A 17,010-nucleotide genomic window follows, 5' to 3' on the forward strand; every position below is an offset into this window, starting at 1 on the left:
TTGAATGGATGATCGGATCGCCCGCAGCGCTGCCACGGTGATCCGATTATCCAGCATGGCAGCTGGAGGTCCCCTCACCTGGCTCCGGCCATCTCCCGGGGTCTTCTGCTCTGGTGTGAGATCGAGCAGATCAGAGCAGTGCTGAACAGTATTAGCAATCAAAGGATTGCTATAGATAGTCCCCTACCTAAAAAGTGTAAAAAAAAAAAAGTTGAAAAATGTAAAAATAAAAAGAAGTAAAAAAAAAAGTGAAAAATCCCCTCCCCCAATAAAAATGGAAATTGTCAGCTTTTCCCATTTTACCCCCAAAAAGCTTTAATTTTTTTAATAAACATTTTTGGTATCACCGCTTGCGTGAATGTCCGAACTATCAAAATATAATGTTAATTATCCCGTATGGTGAATGGCGTAAACGTAAAAAAAAAAAAATCCAAAAATGCAGCTTTTTTTGTCACATTTTATTTAAATAAATTTATAAAAAACAATCTAAAAGTTTTATATATACAAATGTGGTATCCATAAAAAGTAAAGATGACGGTTCAAAAAATGAGCCCTCATACCGCCCTATATATGGAAAAATGAAAAAGTTAACGGTGGTCAAAATAGGGTGATTTTAGATTACTGATTTTGTCCAAAAAGTTTTAGATTTTTTTAAGAGGTACAAAAATATAAAAGTATCTAGCCATGGGTATCATTTTAATCATATTGAACCACAGAATAAAGAACACATGTAATTTTTACCGTAAAGTGTATAGTGTGAAAACAAAACCCACAAAATGTGCAAAATTGTGGCTTTCATTAAAATTTCCTCCTTAAAAAATGTTTGTTTGGGTTTGCCGTACATTTTATGGTAAAATGAGAGGTTTCATTACAAAGTACAATTGGTCACGCAAAAAACAAGCCCTTATATGAGTCTGTAGATGAAAATATAAAGGAGTTATGGATTTAAGAAGGCGAGGAGGAAAAGCTAAAACGCAAAAATAAAATTGGCCTGGTCCTTAAGGTTAAAATGGGCTTGGTCCTTAAGGGCTTAACAAGGCCTCTGCAAAATGAAAGAAGTGATCTGATTGGATGCTATGGGCAAGTGGACAACTTTTCCTTTGCACAGGTTTTGATAAATCTCCCCCATATGTGTTTTGTCTCTGTGGAGCAATCTATGCTTTTAAATCTGAGACAAAACACGCATATGCTTGGAAAATTATTCAAACGGCACTTAAAGCTGAGTACATTTGGGCCATTGGAATTAATGCATAAGGATACATCGGCATTCCTTTAAAGAAATTCTGACATACCGTATTTATCGGCGTATAACACACATTTTTTAGGCTAAAATTTTTAGCCTAAAGTTTATCTGCATGTTATACGCCGATAAGCCGCTGCAGTTCAATGATTTAAAGCGGGCGCTTTAAATCAATGAACTGCAGCGGTTTTTGCAGGTGCAGAGACCTGCCGTCGCTGCCGGCTTCTCTGCCCCTTCCTCTCCTGGGGTCCAGAGACTGCCGGTGCCGCTGCCCCATTGCCTCCCCCCATCCCAATTTTTTCTGACCCCGCACAAGCCCCCAGGAAAGGCAGGGGGAGAGAGGCCGTCAATGCCCGCTTCTCTCCCCCTGCCTTTCCTGGGGTCTAGAGCCCTGCTGCCGCCGCTTCTCTCCCCCTGGCTATCGGCGCCACTGCCCCATTGCCTGCGCCGCTGCCCTTTTGCCTCCCCATCCCCGGTTGTATAATTACCTGTTGCCGGGGTCGGGTCCGCGCTGCTTCTGGCCTTCGGTGTGGCGTCCCCTGCATCGTTGCTATGCGCTGCGCGGCGCAATGACGAGTGATATCACGTTGAAGACGTCACTCGTCATTGCGTCTCGCAGCGCATAGCAACGACCCAGGGGATGCCACACAGGAGGCCAGAAGCAGCGCGGACCCGACCCCGACAACAGGTAATTATAAAACCGGGGATGGGGAAGGCAACGGGGCAGCGGCGCCGGTAATGGGTGCCGCTGCCCCTTCTCTCCCCCTGGCTATTGTCGCCGCTGCCCCATTGCCGATAGCCGGGGAGAGAAGCGGCGGCAGCAGGGCTCTAGACCCCCAGGAAAGGCAGGGGCAGAGAAGCGGGCAGCGACAGCCTCTCTCCCCCTGCCTTTCCTTGGGGCTTCTGCGGGGTCAGAAACAGTGTATTGGGATATACACATGCACACATACGCACCCTCATTTTACCAAGGATATACCCCGATAAATACGGTATTTGTGCTACATAGGGCACAAATGTAATGTGAACAATGCCTTACAATTATGCAAAAAAAAAAAAAAATATATATGTATATATATTTATATGTAAAATCACACACCTATATTATAATGGTGGTGGTAGCTATCAACTATTTTTTATTCTGCTACAGGTTTGATCATTGATGCCTTTGGGGAACTGAGAGATCAACAAGAACAAGTCAGAGAAGATATGGAGGTATGGTGAAATTCTAAGATAGATTAGTGCAATACAGGATAGACATTGTGTTTTCTTATCATGTACTATTCTCCTCTATCCAGACAAAATGCTTCATTTGTGGGATTGGAAATGATTACTTTGATACAACGCCGCATGGCTTTGAAACACACACGTTACAAGAACACAACCTGGCTAACTATCTGTAAGTATATAGACTCTTACTCAACTACAGAACATATAATTTTGCTTTGATTGTATGGATTTTTATATTTTTTTTGCTTACCTCCCCTAAAAGAAAACAACAGAATTAAAATTTTTTAAAGCTGCATGTAAAATACAGTTCCCTTACGTCCTAACTAGCAGCACAAGAGGGGTGTTGTTCTGCTCCTGTGAAGCTGGCAGGACGGTGGCATTTTTTATTCCGCCCAAGTAATTAGCATTTAATTATCTCCCCATTAAAAGGCCTCCTCCCCTTGGCCACATTGCTTTTTTTCTGTCCTGTGCGGACAGCAGGACGATCCAGGCTCTGTGGGGTTAATCCCCACTGAGCCTGCATTAGATAGATATTTGCTTTTTACCCTCCTCTTTTTATATGAGGGGGAGTTCTTTCTGGTACCCTGCAGCGCTGCTGATAATCCCCCACGCCGCGGGGGATTAGTTTGATACTGTATTATAACTACGTCGCAAGTGCGGACGGTTTCGGACGCTGCCCCCCTCCCTGGGTCAGTGTCCCTATCTGGGCATAGTCCCCCCTCCCCTCCGCTATTACGTCCATACCTTTTCTTCCTCCGGGCAGCAGAGCTGCCTCTAGTTTGGCCGCGGACCGGAAGTGCGTCATCTGACTACTTCCGGTCCGGTGTCTGCACTTCAGAAAGCGCTCTATTGTTTTTTTCTGTGCCGTAATTATTTATCCAGCACAATTATGTTCTACCAAGCCCCTCATAAGGGCGCAGGCCAAAAATGATCTATACTTTTTGGGAATAAGATTAGAATGTTATAGTGATGTCATATCCGGGGGGCGGAGCTTATTCCAATCTTCTCCCCCCGCTCCTCTATTTAAGGCAGCTCCTTCAGGCAGCAGGTCTCTTGCTGCTTTGCTGCTAGAGTAATTGCTGCAATCACTGCTGTTGCTGGGTTGCTTGTGCTTGTGTATTCTGTTACACACTCTCTATCTATTCTCTTAGGTAGTGCGTCGCAATTTTTTATGCTCCTGCATTTCTTGTGGCTTTTTTCTAAATGCAATTTTTATTTTCCAGAATGTCTACTCCCCCTTGTGATGAGTCCCACCCTGGAAGCCGCAAAACAAGTTCCAAGAGGAAACACCTCACCTGTGCGGATTGTGGTACTCCGCTGACAGACTCTTATGAGTTTAACAGGTGTCCCGGCTGTCGGCCACCCCCTAATCCGGTGGAACCCACCGTTCAGGACATGTTTATTTGGATGAGGGAGTTCATGGGGAACTCCATCAATGAACTGAAGTCAGTTTTTTCTGCAAAGAAACCAAGAATCTCCACAAGTCCCACTTCCATTCCTGAGGAATCCGTTATGTCTGTGGATGCACGGTCTGATCAGTCCGTCAAAGAGGTTGTACTTCCATCCCGCTTTCCAGTGGAAAAGACCCAGAGATTACTTCGCTCCATCCGGTCAAGGGACCAGGATGTTGAACAGGGCGAAGCCTCAGCTTCCACCTCTAGAGGGCCGTGGGCCTTCAAAGTGGATGACAATCTCAAAAAATTGATGATTACTGATTGGAAACATCCAGATAAACCTCCGGTTCTCTTTGGGAGATTTAAGCTTATGTATCCCCTTCCGGAAAAGGAATCGGACTCCTGGCTCCCACCCCCTAAGATGGATATGGCAGTCACCAAACTGTCAAAGCTAGTGCTGGTTCCTGCGGACGACGGAAGTAATCTCCAAGATCCCCTTGACAGAAAAGTAGATTCTCTCTACTAATGTGGCTATTGCGTCATCAGAAGTTTCCGACTTCGCCAAAGACCGAATTCTCCGGATTCAGTCTGACATAGAAGGGAATGTTCCCAGAGAGGAAACTCTGGACTCATTTAAGACCCTTCTTCTTAGTCTAGATTTTCTTTGCGAGGCGTCTCAACAACACCTAAAGCTGGCATCAAAATCCATGGGCCTTGCTTCAGCCATTAGTCGCCCCTTGTGGCTCCGCCCCTGGCAGGCAGATAACTCCTCCAAAATCAATCTATGTGGGCTTTCTTTTGAGCCCGGCAGACTATTCGGGTCTCAATTGGATGAAATAATGGAAGGCTTCGTCGACAAGAAGGGCAAAAGCCTTCCTGTCCAAAATTTTCGCGGCCGAAGTAAAGGCAGAGGAAACAGAAATCAGGTCTCTTCCAAGACTCAGAAGCGCCAATATAACCCAAGGCGTGGTAGAGGACGCGGTTGGGGTAAAGACCGGAAGTCCGACTCATGACAGTCCCGAGAGATCCACCCACGTTTTCCCTCTCCCTTCCCTTCAAGGTTTTCAGTTGGAAAGTTTTTCCAGAACTCCTCCTGTGGGAGGCCGCTTAAGTTTGTTTATAGACACCTGGATGCAAGAAATCCAGGATCTTTGGGTCGTAAAAGTAGTCAGGGCAGGCTACAAAATAGATTTTATTTCTACACCCCCCCCCCCCCCCCCCCAAGGAAATTTGTGCTAACAAAGTTATTACCCCAAACAAAGCAATTCTGGAGGACTCGGTTCTCCAATATATAGAGAAAAAAGCCCTAGAGGAAGTCCCCTTCCACCAGAGAGGGTTAGGGGTCTACTCCCTTATCTTCCTAGTCCCAAAGCAATCAGGAGACTGGCGCATGATTATCGTCCTCCGTTTCCTAAACCGCTTCATAAAGAAAAGGCGGTTCAGAATGGAAACCATCTGGTCAGTCACCAGCATACTGGACCCTCAAGATCTTATGGTCACCATCGATCTGAAGGAAGACTACCTTCCCGTTCCCATTTATCCTGCTAACAGGAAATTCTTGAGGGTTGCTGTCACCATAAAAGGAGTGGTAAGACACCTCCAGTTTGCTGTCCTGCCTTTCGGCATTTCTTCTGCTCCCCACACCTTTACAAAGGTTGTGGCTCCAGTTGTTGCTGCTCTCAGACTAAGAGGTCTAGAGATTATTCCTTACCTGGACGACTGGCTTCTAAAAGCCGCTTCTCCAGAAGTCTTACAATCTCATCTTCATCTGGCTCTAGATTTCCTTCAGCGTCTGGGCTGGATTATAAACTGGGAGAAGTCCGAGTTCATTCCTTCCACATCCCGGAACTTTCTCGGCTTCATAGTCGATTCTTCCCACATGACTTTATCTCTGACTCCAGAGAGAAAGAGTCGAGTGATAAGAGCCGCAGAGTTTCTGAGGAGTCCTCGCAAAGTCTCCATCCAAACTCTGATGAAGATGTTGGGCCACATGTCAGCTTCTGCAGAGGCAGTGCCCTGGGCCCTTTGGCATCTCTGACCACTTCAAGATCAGGTCTTGTCGGTTTGGAATCGCAACCCCAAAGGGTTGGACAAGAGATGCACCCTGTCTCCCGACGTCCGAGCATCTCTCATATGGTGGATGGATCTGACGGATGGGAAGTCCTTGATTCAACCTCGTTGGATCATTTTGACCACGGACGCCTCCCTTCTGGGTTGGGGAGCCCATCTAAACGAGTATCCTGTTCAGGGTACTTGGACCTCTCAGGAGAGACTTCTCTCCTCCAACATGAGAGAACAAAGAGCAGTTCGTCTAGCTCTTCTCCACTTCGCACCCCTTATTCTAGGGAAAGCAATAAGAGTTCGGTCATACAACACCACTGTGGTGTCCTACAATAACAGACAAGGAGGCACGAAGTCTCAAGCACTCCTCAAGGAGTCCGGACTAATTCTGTCTTGGGCAGAGACCAACTTGAACCACCTTTCAGCGATACACATCAAAGGGGATCTCAACACAGTAGCAGATCGTCTAAGTCGCGGCCTTCCAGTCCAGGGCGAATGGTCTCTCAACGAAGAAGTTTTCAAGAAGATAACTCTGCGGTAGGGAGTGCCAGAGATAGATCTCATGGCAACACGTCTGAACGCCAAGGTGAGCAAGTTTAGCTCTCTTTACAAAGAGGACAGTGCTGTGGTGATAGACGCTCTCTCCATACCATGGAGGTTCAGGCTGGGCTACATATTCCCTCCACTTTCCATGATACCGAGGGTATTAATGAAAGTCAGGCAAGACCAGGCCTCTGTGATAGCCATCATACCATTCTGGCCCAAGAGGTCCTGTTCACCCAGCTCATGAGGATGAGTCACGGGTGTTATTGGAGGCTTCCCCCCATGCATAACCTAGTGTCTCACAACACAGGCTCCTGCCTAGATCTGAGGAGACTCAATCTGACAGCCTGGAGATTGACAGGACCCTACTAGATAGTGGGCTTCCTGCAGAGGTTTTGAGAACCATTGCTCATTCCAGAGCGCAATCAACAAACAAGGTTTATTCCAGGATAAAACAAATCTTTCATCAGTGGTGTACTATGAAAGAGGTAGTAGCCTCAGATCCTCCTCTTTTACATTACTACGTTTTCTCCAAGATGGCCTTGACAAGGGTCTAAGCCCATCCACTCTAAAGGTTCAAGTCTCAGCACTGTCTGCCTTTTAGGCAGATCTCTGTCACAAAAACCCCTAATCAAAAGATTCCTCCGGGGTAGCTAAAAGACTTAAACCAAGGGTTCTTAGACCTATGGGATTTATCCACTGTTCTCAAGCGGTTATGCTCTCCCCCCTTTGAGCCTCTGGAAGAAGCTGACTTTAGGCATTTAACCCTTAAAGTCACCTTTTTGCTGGCCATAACCTCAGCCAAAAGAGTTGGTGAGCTTCAGGCCCTCTCGGCTTTTGAGCCTTATGCACTTTTTCTCCAGGATAGAGTCCTGTTGAGATATCTGCCCACCTTTGTTCCTAAGGTCCCGACCTTCTCAAACATCAACCAGGTCATATCTCTCCCAGTTCTGTGTCCTAACCCATCATCTCCTGAAGAAGCTGCAAATCACACGCTGGACATTTCAAGAATCCTTAAAATCTACATTGCAAGAACTGGAAATTTTAGAAGATCAGAACACCTTCTCATCTCTTTTTCAGGAAAGAACAAAGGTTTTAAAGCCTCTAAACCCTCTCTGAGTAGATGGACTAAAGAGGCAATCCGTGAGGCTTTTGTAGCCCAGGAGTTAACTCCTCCTGCCTTTGTTACTGCCCATTCTACCCGGGCAGTGTATACTTCTTTTGCCAAAAGGAAGTCTGTTCCTCTGGAACAAATCTGTGCTGCTGCTTCTTGGGGCAACAATAACACATTTATCAGACATTACAGGGTTAATGCCAAACATTCGGAAGAGTTGGTCTTTGGGCAGTCTATCCTAAGCACTGCTCTGCCGTAGTCCCTCCCTATTTGTGTTGTTACTTGCTAAGTCCCCTCTTGTGCTGCTGGTTAGGACATAAGGGAAGCGTTAATTTTTTACGTTAATTTGTTTTCCCTTAGTCCTAACAGCAGCACACAAATTTCCCGCCATTATTTGTTTTGTTACTTGTTATATAAGCAATGTGGCCTAGGGGAGGAGGCCTTTTATGGGAGAGATAATTAAATGCTAATTACTTGGGCGGAATTAAAAATTCCACCGTCCTGCCTGCTTCACAGGGGCAGAACACCCCTCTTTGTGCTGCTGTTAGGACTAAGGGAAAACAAATTTACATAAAAAATTAACGCTTTGTAAAAAAATATATTTCTTATAGCTTTTGGACCGTTCAATGGGGGACATTTATCAATGTTGGTGTAAGGTAGTAAAGATTTTGGGGGAGATTTATCAAAACCTGTGCAAAGGAAAAGTTGCCCAGTTGCCCATAGCAACCAATCAGATTGCTTCTTTCATTTTGCAGGGGGCTTGTTAAAAATGAAAGAAGCGAGCTGATTGGTTGCTATGGGCAACTGGGCAACTTTTCCTTTGCACAGGTTTTGATAAATCTCCCCCTTTACCCATTTGCTTTGTGTATTGTTTGCACAGTTGCTCAAAATTTACCAGCAGAGTGCACAGGACTTGATAAATCCTGCACAATTGTAAAAACCAGTGAGCTGCCTTGATTGGCTTCAGCTTTGTACTCTGGCATCTGACACATTTGTACATGTCCTATTAGGTGGTGTAAGTTTGCGCAAAAATGGTAACTTTTGAACATGAAAACACTACTAAATTTAACTTGCCCAAATGATAAATAAAGCTCCACTGCAAAATGTGATGCACCTAACAGTAGACAACTTTGAAAGATGTTTTACCGAAAATTGCGCAAAAATATTGCACAAAATTTGCATGGACATTTAGAACATTAAAGTGGTGTAAAGCCAATGATATATGTCCCCCAATGTTTTACAGTATGACAAACTAGGCTTAAGTATATGTGAACATTTTTCCTTTCTTTTACTCTCCTACAAAAACTGAATTTTGAGAATGATAATTCATAAATTCTTACATTACACATTTCACCTTAGGATAAGGCAATCCCTGGTTATTCACATTGCTGTACTGTACAACTATAGTTTAACTCCTTGGGGATGGAGGGCGTACCTATACGCCCTCAGCCCACTCCCTTTCTATAATAGCGGGTCGGGCCCAGCCTCTAACAACGGGCGGGACCTGTGGCTAATAGCGTGCAGCACTGATCGCGGTGCCGCGCGCTATTAACCCTTTAGACGCGGCATTCAAAGTTGAACGCCGCGTCTAAACTGAAAGTAAAGCACTGCCGGTTAGTTCAGGGTGCTGTTCGGGATGTCCACAGTGAAATTGCGGCATCCCGAACAGCTGTAAAGACAGCAGGAGGGTCCCTACCTTCCTCCATGCTATCCGATCGCCAAATGACTGCTCAGTGCCTGAGATCCAGGCATGACAAGTCAAGCGGCAGAATCATTGATCAATGGTTTCCTATGAGAAACCATTGATCAATGTAAAAGATCAATGTGTGCAGTGTTATAGCCCCCTATGGGAGCTATAACATTGCAAAAAAAAAAAAACTGGAAAAAAAGTGAATAAAGACCCTTCCCTAATAAACGTTTAAATCACCTCCCTTTTCCCAATTAAAAAAAACAACTGTGTAAATAAAAATAAACATATGTGGTAATCGTCATGTGCGGAAATGTCCGAATTATAAAAATATATCGTTAATTAAACTGCATGGTCAATGGCGTATGCACAAAAAAATTCCAAAGTCCAAAATAGCGTATTTTTGGTCACTTTTTATATCATGAAAAAAATTAATAAAAAGTGATCAAAAAGTCCGATCAATACATAAATGGTACCGCTAAAAACTTCAGATCATTGCGCAAAAAAATTAGCGCTCATACCAATCCATATGCAGAAAAATAAAAAAAAGTTATAGGGGTCAGAAGATGACAATTTTAAATGTATAAATTTTCCTGCATGTAGTTATGATTTTTTTCCAGAAATACAACAAACTCAAATCAAACCTATATAAGTAGGGTATAATTTTAATCGTATGGACCTACAGATTAAAGATAAGGTGTCATTTTTACAGAAAAATTTACTATGTAGAAATGGAAGCCCCCAAAAGTTACAAAATTGCATTTTTTCTTCAATTTTGTCGCACAATGATTTTTTTTCCATTTTGCTGTAGATTTTTGAGTAAAATAACTGATGTCATTTTTTGGGTAAAATAAGCCATCATATGGATTTTTTGCTGCAATATTGAAAAAGGGTTATGATTTTTAAAAGGGTAAGGAGGAAAAAAAGAAAGTGCAAAAACTGGAAATCCCTTCGTCCCCAAGGGGTTAATAATAATAAAATAACATCCAACTACCACACAGTTTAAATCAATGAAGGAAGAGAAATGAGGAGGCTTACATCAAAGTCAGGTGCAGATTGCAGATGAACACATTGTAAATGTCCTTTAAGCATTTCACTTGAAGACAAAGCTGGAGGACTTTACCCGCACTGACCTTCTCTTTGAGAATCTGTGAGGCCAGAGGTGTCAGAAGTTAATTCCTACAGGATATCTACAAACTTCTCATGGATTTTTCTTATTTTCTTACATTTTATTGTTGCTAGATATATCCATGGCATGCTTGTGCTTCAATAGTCTCTCTGAGGGTCATGAGCTGTCACCACTCTTGTCATCTGCTTCCAAATCTATCAGTTTAGATATCATGAAAAAAAGCTCTAATGTGTTTTCAGCACTTGCCTTCTATGCCATGTCTTCTCACCTACAGAAACAATTGCTTATAAAATCTCCCTGATCCTAATAGTCAGCTTGCTGGAGGATCAATATTAACTATTGACTTCTTAGAAATGTTTTACATGTGTCCTAATAAGAAGTCCATAGAAGAGAAAACCAAGTAATTCTCATCTACATTTTCAGCACAATTTAAAAAGCGAAATATCTGTTTTCTTAAGTTTACTAGATGAGACTTGTTTTCACCCATAGTGATATACTGTCACCATACTCAGCTTATCTGAAAAAAATTCTCATTAGCAGTAACTACCATTGGCAGTCATGAATCTTCCAAGTTCACATGAACGTCTCTGTGCTTGTTACAGGTTTTTCCTCATGTATATCATTAATAAGGATGAGACGGAACATACTGGCCAGGTACGTATTTTACATTGCATGCAATCCATTTAATTGCATATATTAATCACTTACCTATGTCATGCTGTCATGCCATGATGAAACTATGCAAAGCTGAAAACCACCCCTCTTACAAACAGTTAAAGATACACTATGAAATAATGGTATGGAGCTAGCATGTAAAAGAAGGTAATTTCCCACAACAAACACAGAAATTGGTATAAAAAACACAAAACTAATGAAGTACTACAAGTGAAAGGCTGGGTAAGGTGTAGAGTGCGCCTATGTACTCACCTTTTTGTGTTGTGCATAAGGCATAACATTATAGACAAAAGCAGACGCTGAACCAGCAATCAGTGGTGAGCTGAAAATGGTGTGAAAACAATAGGGTGTGGTGCAGTAGGAACCAAGGAACTTTGTAAATCTGTTCTTCAAGAAAGGTTCATCATGAAGGAAGGAACTTGGATCCATGAACCTTACCAGGGGTTCTTTGTTCATTGATATACTTCAGAAATGTTTATTGTATGAGCAAGACTTTCTACCTGACAAAACACCTTGCCTGACTGCCTGTCTTCTGCTCATAACCCTATCATGATACCAATCTAAGTAGGAATCTAAGACACTCAACTGAGCTAAAGTTCGGTTCCCCCGTACTGCCCACCGACGGTAATCCAGGCAGAATGGGGGAACTGTAGCGTGACCGGCGGCGGTGGTGGAGGTCCCTTACCTGACCGGTGGCGGCGGGCAGCGATGACGTGTGGCTCCCTCATGGCTCCCTGGTGAAGACTACGGAAGCCGGTGAGTAGTTGCCTAGCAACATCGGGGGGGGGGGGGGGGCTAAACTTTGGAGACCACTATACAGTGGTCTCTTAACTGTAGCCCTCCAGATGTCGCCCTCCAGACAGCTGTTTGGGCATGCTGGGAGTTGTAGTTTTGCAAGATTTAGAGGGCTACAGTTTGGAGATCACTCTGCAGTGGTCTATAAACTGTGGCCCTCCAGATCTTGCAAAACTACAACTCCCAGCATGCCCACACAGCAGTTTGCTGTCTGGGCATGCTGGGATTTGTAGTTTTGCAACATCTGGAGGGCCATAGTTTAGAGATCACTGTGCAGTGGTCTCTAAACTGTAGCCCTCCAGATGTTGCAAAACTGCAAATCTCAGCAAGCCCTAACAGCAAACAGCTGTCTCGCCATGCTGGGAGTTGTAGTTGCATACCTCCAGCAGTTACATAGTTAGTACGGTCGAAAAAAGACATATGTCCATCAAGTTCAACCAGGGAATTGAAGGGTAGGGATTGCATAACTACATCTCCCAGCATGCCCTTCAGCGATCAGTACATGCTGGGAGTTGTAGTTTTGCAACAGCTGGAGGCAACTTGGTTGGAAAATACTGAGCTAGGTAACAGAACCTAACTGAAGGTTCTCCAACCAGTGTGCCTCAAGCTGTTGCAAAAGTCTGTGAAAATGAAAAAATGCATTTTTCATTTGCACAGCCCACTGTTCCAAGGATCTGTCAAACACCAGTGGGGTGTAAATGCTCACTGCCCCCCTTATTAAATTCTGTGGGGGGTGTAGTTTCCAAAATGGGGTCACATGTGGGGGGGTCCACTGTTCTGGCACCACGGGGGGCTTTGTAAACACACATGGCCCCTGACTTCTATTCCAACCAAATTCTCTCTCCATAATCTCAATGGCGCTCCTTCTCTTCTGAGCATTGTAGTGCACCAGCAGAGCACTTGACGTCCACACATGGGGTATTTACATATTTTTTTAAATTAATTTACACATCCAACTTTAATTAAAAGTCGTCATACACCTGTGGGGTCTTAAGGCTCACTGTACCCCATGTTACGTTCCTTGAGGGGTGTAGTTTCCAAAATAGTATGCCATTTGTTTTTTTTTTTTTTTTTTTTTTTTTTTTTTTGCTCTTCTGGCACCATAGGGGCTTCCTAAATGTGACATGCCCCCAAAAACCATTTCAGCAAAATTTGCTTTCCAAAATCCCATTATCGCTTTTTCCCGTCTGAGCCCTCTAGTGCAACCAAAGAACACTTCACATACACATCTCAGATATTTCCTTACTCGAGAGAAATCGGGTTACACATTTTAGGAAGATTTTTCTCCTTTTACCCCTTGTAAAAATTCAAAAAATGGGTCTACGAGAACATGAGTGCGTAAAAAATGAAGATTTTGAATTTTCTCCTTCACTTTGCTGCTATTCCTGTGAAACACCTAAAGGGTTAACACACTTACTGAATGTCATTTTGAATACTTTGAGGGGTGCAGTTTTTATAATGGGGTAATTTGTGGGGTATTTCTAATATGAAGGCCCCTCAAATCCACTTCAAAACTAAATTCAGATTTTGAAAATTTTGTGAAAAATTGGAAAATTGCTGCTATACTTTGAAGCCCTCTGATGTCTTCCAAAAGTAAAAACATGTCAACTTTATGATATCAACATAAAGCAGACATATTGTATATGTGAATCAATATATAATTTATTTGGGATGTCCATTTTCCTTATAAGCAGAGAGTGTCAAAGTAAAAAAAATTGCTAAATTTTGAATTTTTTCATCAAATTTGGGAATTTTTCATCAAGAAATGAGGCAAGTATCGACGAAATTTTACAACTAACAAAGTAGAATATGTCACGAAAAAGCAGTCTTGGAATCAGAATGAAAAATAAAAGCATCCCAGAGTTATTAATGCTTAAAGTGACAGTGGTCAGATTTGCAAAAAAGGAATGCGTCCTTAAGGTGAAAATGAGCTGCGTCCTAAAGGGGTTAAAAAAAAGCAGTGAAACAGCATACATGCTCTTTAAACCTATAAGACTGATGTCTCCCATTAACCTTTTTAGTCTCTTTACCTCAAAAAAGAACGCTATGTGCTAACCTGGAGAATCAATAAGGTGTAAGCTTTCCATCTACAACTCTGTGAAATGATAGGAGAATGGTCCTGTAATTGACTGACAATAGGACCAAACGGATTTTATAACTATGAGGCATTTTACATTTTTTTCTGTATTACAGTATCCAGAAAGTGCTTTGCATCTAAAATCCATAATATTTAATATAACATCTAATAAAGAATAATCCCCAAATCCTAAATTGTTGATAAACAGATACATTTTGGAAAGTAAAGTCCTCTTTATTTTGAGTATCATTAGAAGTGGAAGCTATAGAAATGGCTTTATAAATGTAGCCCATGTAACTACACTATTTCTATAACCCCCTTTGTGATATTTTGTAGCACAGACAGTTTTCCTAATGATTTATTCTTACAGTACCAATGCTTAGAATATTAGCAGAGATATACATAGTCCAAAATGCTCACATTGTGCAGAAAAGTGCATAAAGGGGGAATTCGTTGAGTTTTCTATGTGTTTTTCTGATGCATTTTGCAATATATTTTTCTGTCTTAGATACATTTCTTAGGCATCTGCACTTTTTTGTGACTTTTTAACATGTCTAGTTTTTGGCATAAGAAGGGGACATAGTTTAAGTGGCTTTTAGATACATTTATTATATGATTCCCCCCTAATTGGTGATGGAAGATCCACTAGACAAAAAAAAAAATGCCATTAAAAATTGCACAAACCTCATCATGCAACAAGATGATACATTTTGAACAGTTGGGAGAAAGTGCAAGCTGAAAAAGTAGAGTTAAAAATGCACAAATAATAAATTCCTCTCAAAGTTCATAATTCTGTATATTATTTCTATTTATGTCTCCTGTAGGAATCTTATGTCTGGAAGATGTATCAAGAGAGGTGTTGGGACTTCTTCCCAGCTGGTGACTGCTTCCGCAAGCAATATGAAGACCTGCTTGGATAATAATTTGGCATTAACCCATCAGCCAGATCCACTGGGCATGTACTGAACTTGAAACAAAATTCACCCAGTGAAACACATTTACTAGAAGACCAGCTCTGCCTAACCGCGACCTCAATCTACTCATTTGGATACATATCATTTCCTTTACATCAATGACTCCTATGACAAAAACAGATCTAAAGAAAATGTGCAATGAAATACAAGATTTTTAGAACAAAAAGTACTAATAAAACACCACCACAGTACATCAATAAACTGATGATCTGTCATGCTCAATTAGACACAGTGCATTTGTCAAGTTACTAAAAAATGTAATGAAATAAAAGTCAATATAATTTTAAATCTACCAGATAGGACCTAAATTCAAACGTTTACAACTCAACCAATGGTATTTAGCCTGATTGCACCCATCCCAGCATCTCTTGATATTCACACTAATGGGCAGATCTCTATTATCTGAAATGCTACATATGTGGCTGCCCGAGAACCAAAGGGCTAACTGATACACATCCAGTGCACAATAATTATCTTCACAGCAACTGCTCAGTTCTCCCTGCAGCAGTGAAGTTCAAAGGTTGAACACTCAAAACGTAGTAGACGCAACTGTTCTGTAGAATGGGACTTTGTGTCTGGAAAAGCATGCCATTTTCTTCCTTTTTTCCACTTTGATATTGAGGCTTTTGATCATGATACAAATCTGATGCTAGTTACAGACGCCAAGTCAAAGTTTGCTGCATCTGTTTCTGATAATGTTTGTGCTCTGGAGCCTGAAAGAATTCAACTGGACATAAACAGGCTGAAACCACCTTGGCCTTTGGTTTTACAAGCGAGCTTCTGGGTACATCTGGTGCTTAGAGCTTTACGTTTACTTATGTAAGAAAGTCTAGTCTATGAAAGGTGATAGTAGTTAGATGTATTTTGTGAAACATCAGGCAGTTGAAGGTAAAGTTAGTAAGGTTAAAGTTACTTCTTAACACTTTTTCGACGCTGAACTTAATCGATTAAGTGCCTTAACCGTCTGTAGACGTAGCTATGCAAGATATTTTTTTCCCATGTTAGAATTAGTTTGACGAAATACACAAAAGTTGTGCTGTTCTTTGTCTTACTGTACAAAATGAGAAACTGCATTCAGTTGCTATTTAGTTTTTTCTTTCAATGACAGTTTGCTGTTATTTGAAGAAACTGGAATGTATTTTAAATTATATTCTCTTAAATGGAAATCTTATGCCAAATTCAAAGCACTGCTTTCTGGTCATTGGTAAGTGCTGTAGTGAAGCTGCTAACTTTATGCATTTTTCTTCAAATACAATAAAGTGCCCATCGCAATAAATAAATGATAAACCAGCTGAGCGGTTTTGTCTTACTGTGCAGACACAAGATGCCGGTCAAAAAAAATGTTTTCTTTTTCTTTTTTTTTTTTTTTACAAAGGATGAGCACTGCCCATTTATCAAGGGGCAAAGAAACACAAAAAATACCTTTTTCTATTACCTCTATAATTAAAGTGTGCCTGTCGCTTTAAAACATTTCTGAGTGTTCAGATCCCAGCCAACTGATAGCATGAGTGAAAAGTGCAGCTGAGCAAGACAATCCCATAGACTTACATTGTAAGTTAGTCTCGCTCAGTGTGCTGTTCTCCCAGCTAGTTATTACTATTGGTCATGGTCTAAACACTCAGACCCTGACTAATCAAAACTTTTGACATTTCTCTACTACAAGTCAAAAGTTTTTTTAAAGCGAAAATGCCCATTTAACCGAGAGCATTGGATAACATGTAGCCGTCAAGCAGGAGTGATTCCAATGATTTTTGTTATGCATGAAAGATTTCAGCCACTTATTGCCATTGATCACTTTTCTTTATGACACCAAAGGCAGAAGTATAATTTAATCTGACAGGTTTCATTTTTTTTGTTATTACTTGTTAGGTCCAGTCTTTGGTTTTATTTAACCCTTTAAGGACACAGCCAATTTTGGCCTTAAGGACAAAGCCAATTTTATTGGCCCTGATGAAGAGGGGGTCCCGCCCCTCGAAATGCGTTGTCCGTATCCATTTATATGCTTAAATAAACCTTTCTTTTACAAGTCCGTGGCATGGTTAAAAATTATTTATTCCCTCTGGAGAGCGCCGGGAAGAAATCCTTTTTCGGCTG

At 41.9% G+C, this 17,010-nt stretch overlaps 1 protein-coding gene across 9 annotated transcripts in view; it reads left to right on the forward strand.

Moving 5' to 3' along the window:
• Positions 1 to 15,143, forward strand: part of RYR3 (ryanodine receptor 3) — a 991,818-nt gene extending 976,675 nt beyond the window's left edge. For all 9 annotated transcript variants that reach the window (XM_056545312.1, XM_056545313.1, XM_056545314.1 and 6 more), the window contains 4 exons: positions 2,388 to 2,452; positions 2,536 to 2,636; positions 10,998 to 11,049; positions 14,767 to 15,143. In XM_056545312.1, coding sequence (XP_056401287.1) covers positions 2,388 to 2,452; positions 2,536 to 2,636; positions 10,998 to 11,049; positions 14,767 to 14,862 — 314 coding nt within the window. In that variant the 3' untranslated portion in view covers positions 14,863 to 15,143. The remainder of the gene's footprint in view (positions 1 to 2,387; positions 2,453 to 2,535; positions 2,637 to 10,997; positions 11,050 to 14,766) is intronic.
• Positions 15,144 to 17,010: the final 1,867 nt, after the last annotated feature.

This window comes from Hyla sarda, chromosome 11 (genome assembly GCF_029499605.1).
Source record: "Hyla sarda isolate aHylSar1 chromosome 11, aHylSar1.hap1, whole genome shotgun sequence".
Lineage (NCBI taxonomy): Eukaryota > Metazoa > Chordata > Amphibia > Anura > Hylidae > Hyla > Hyla sarda.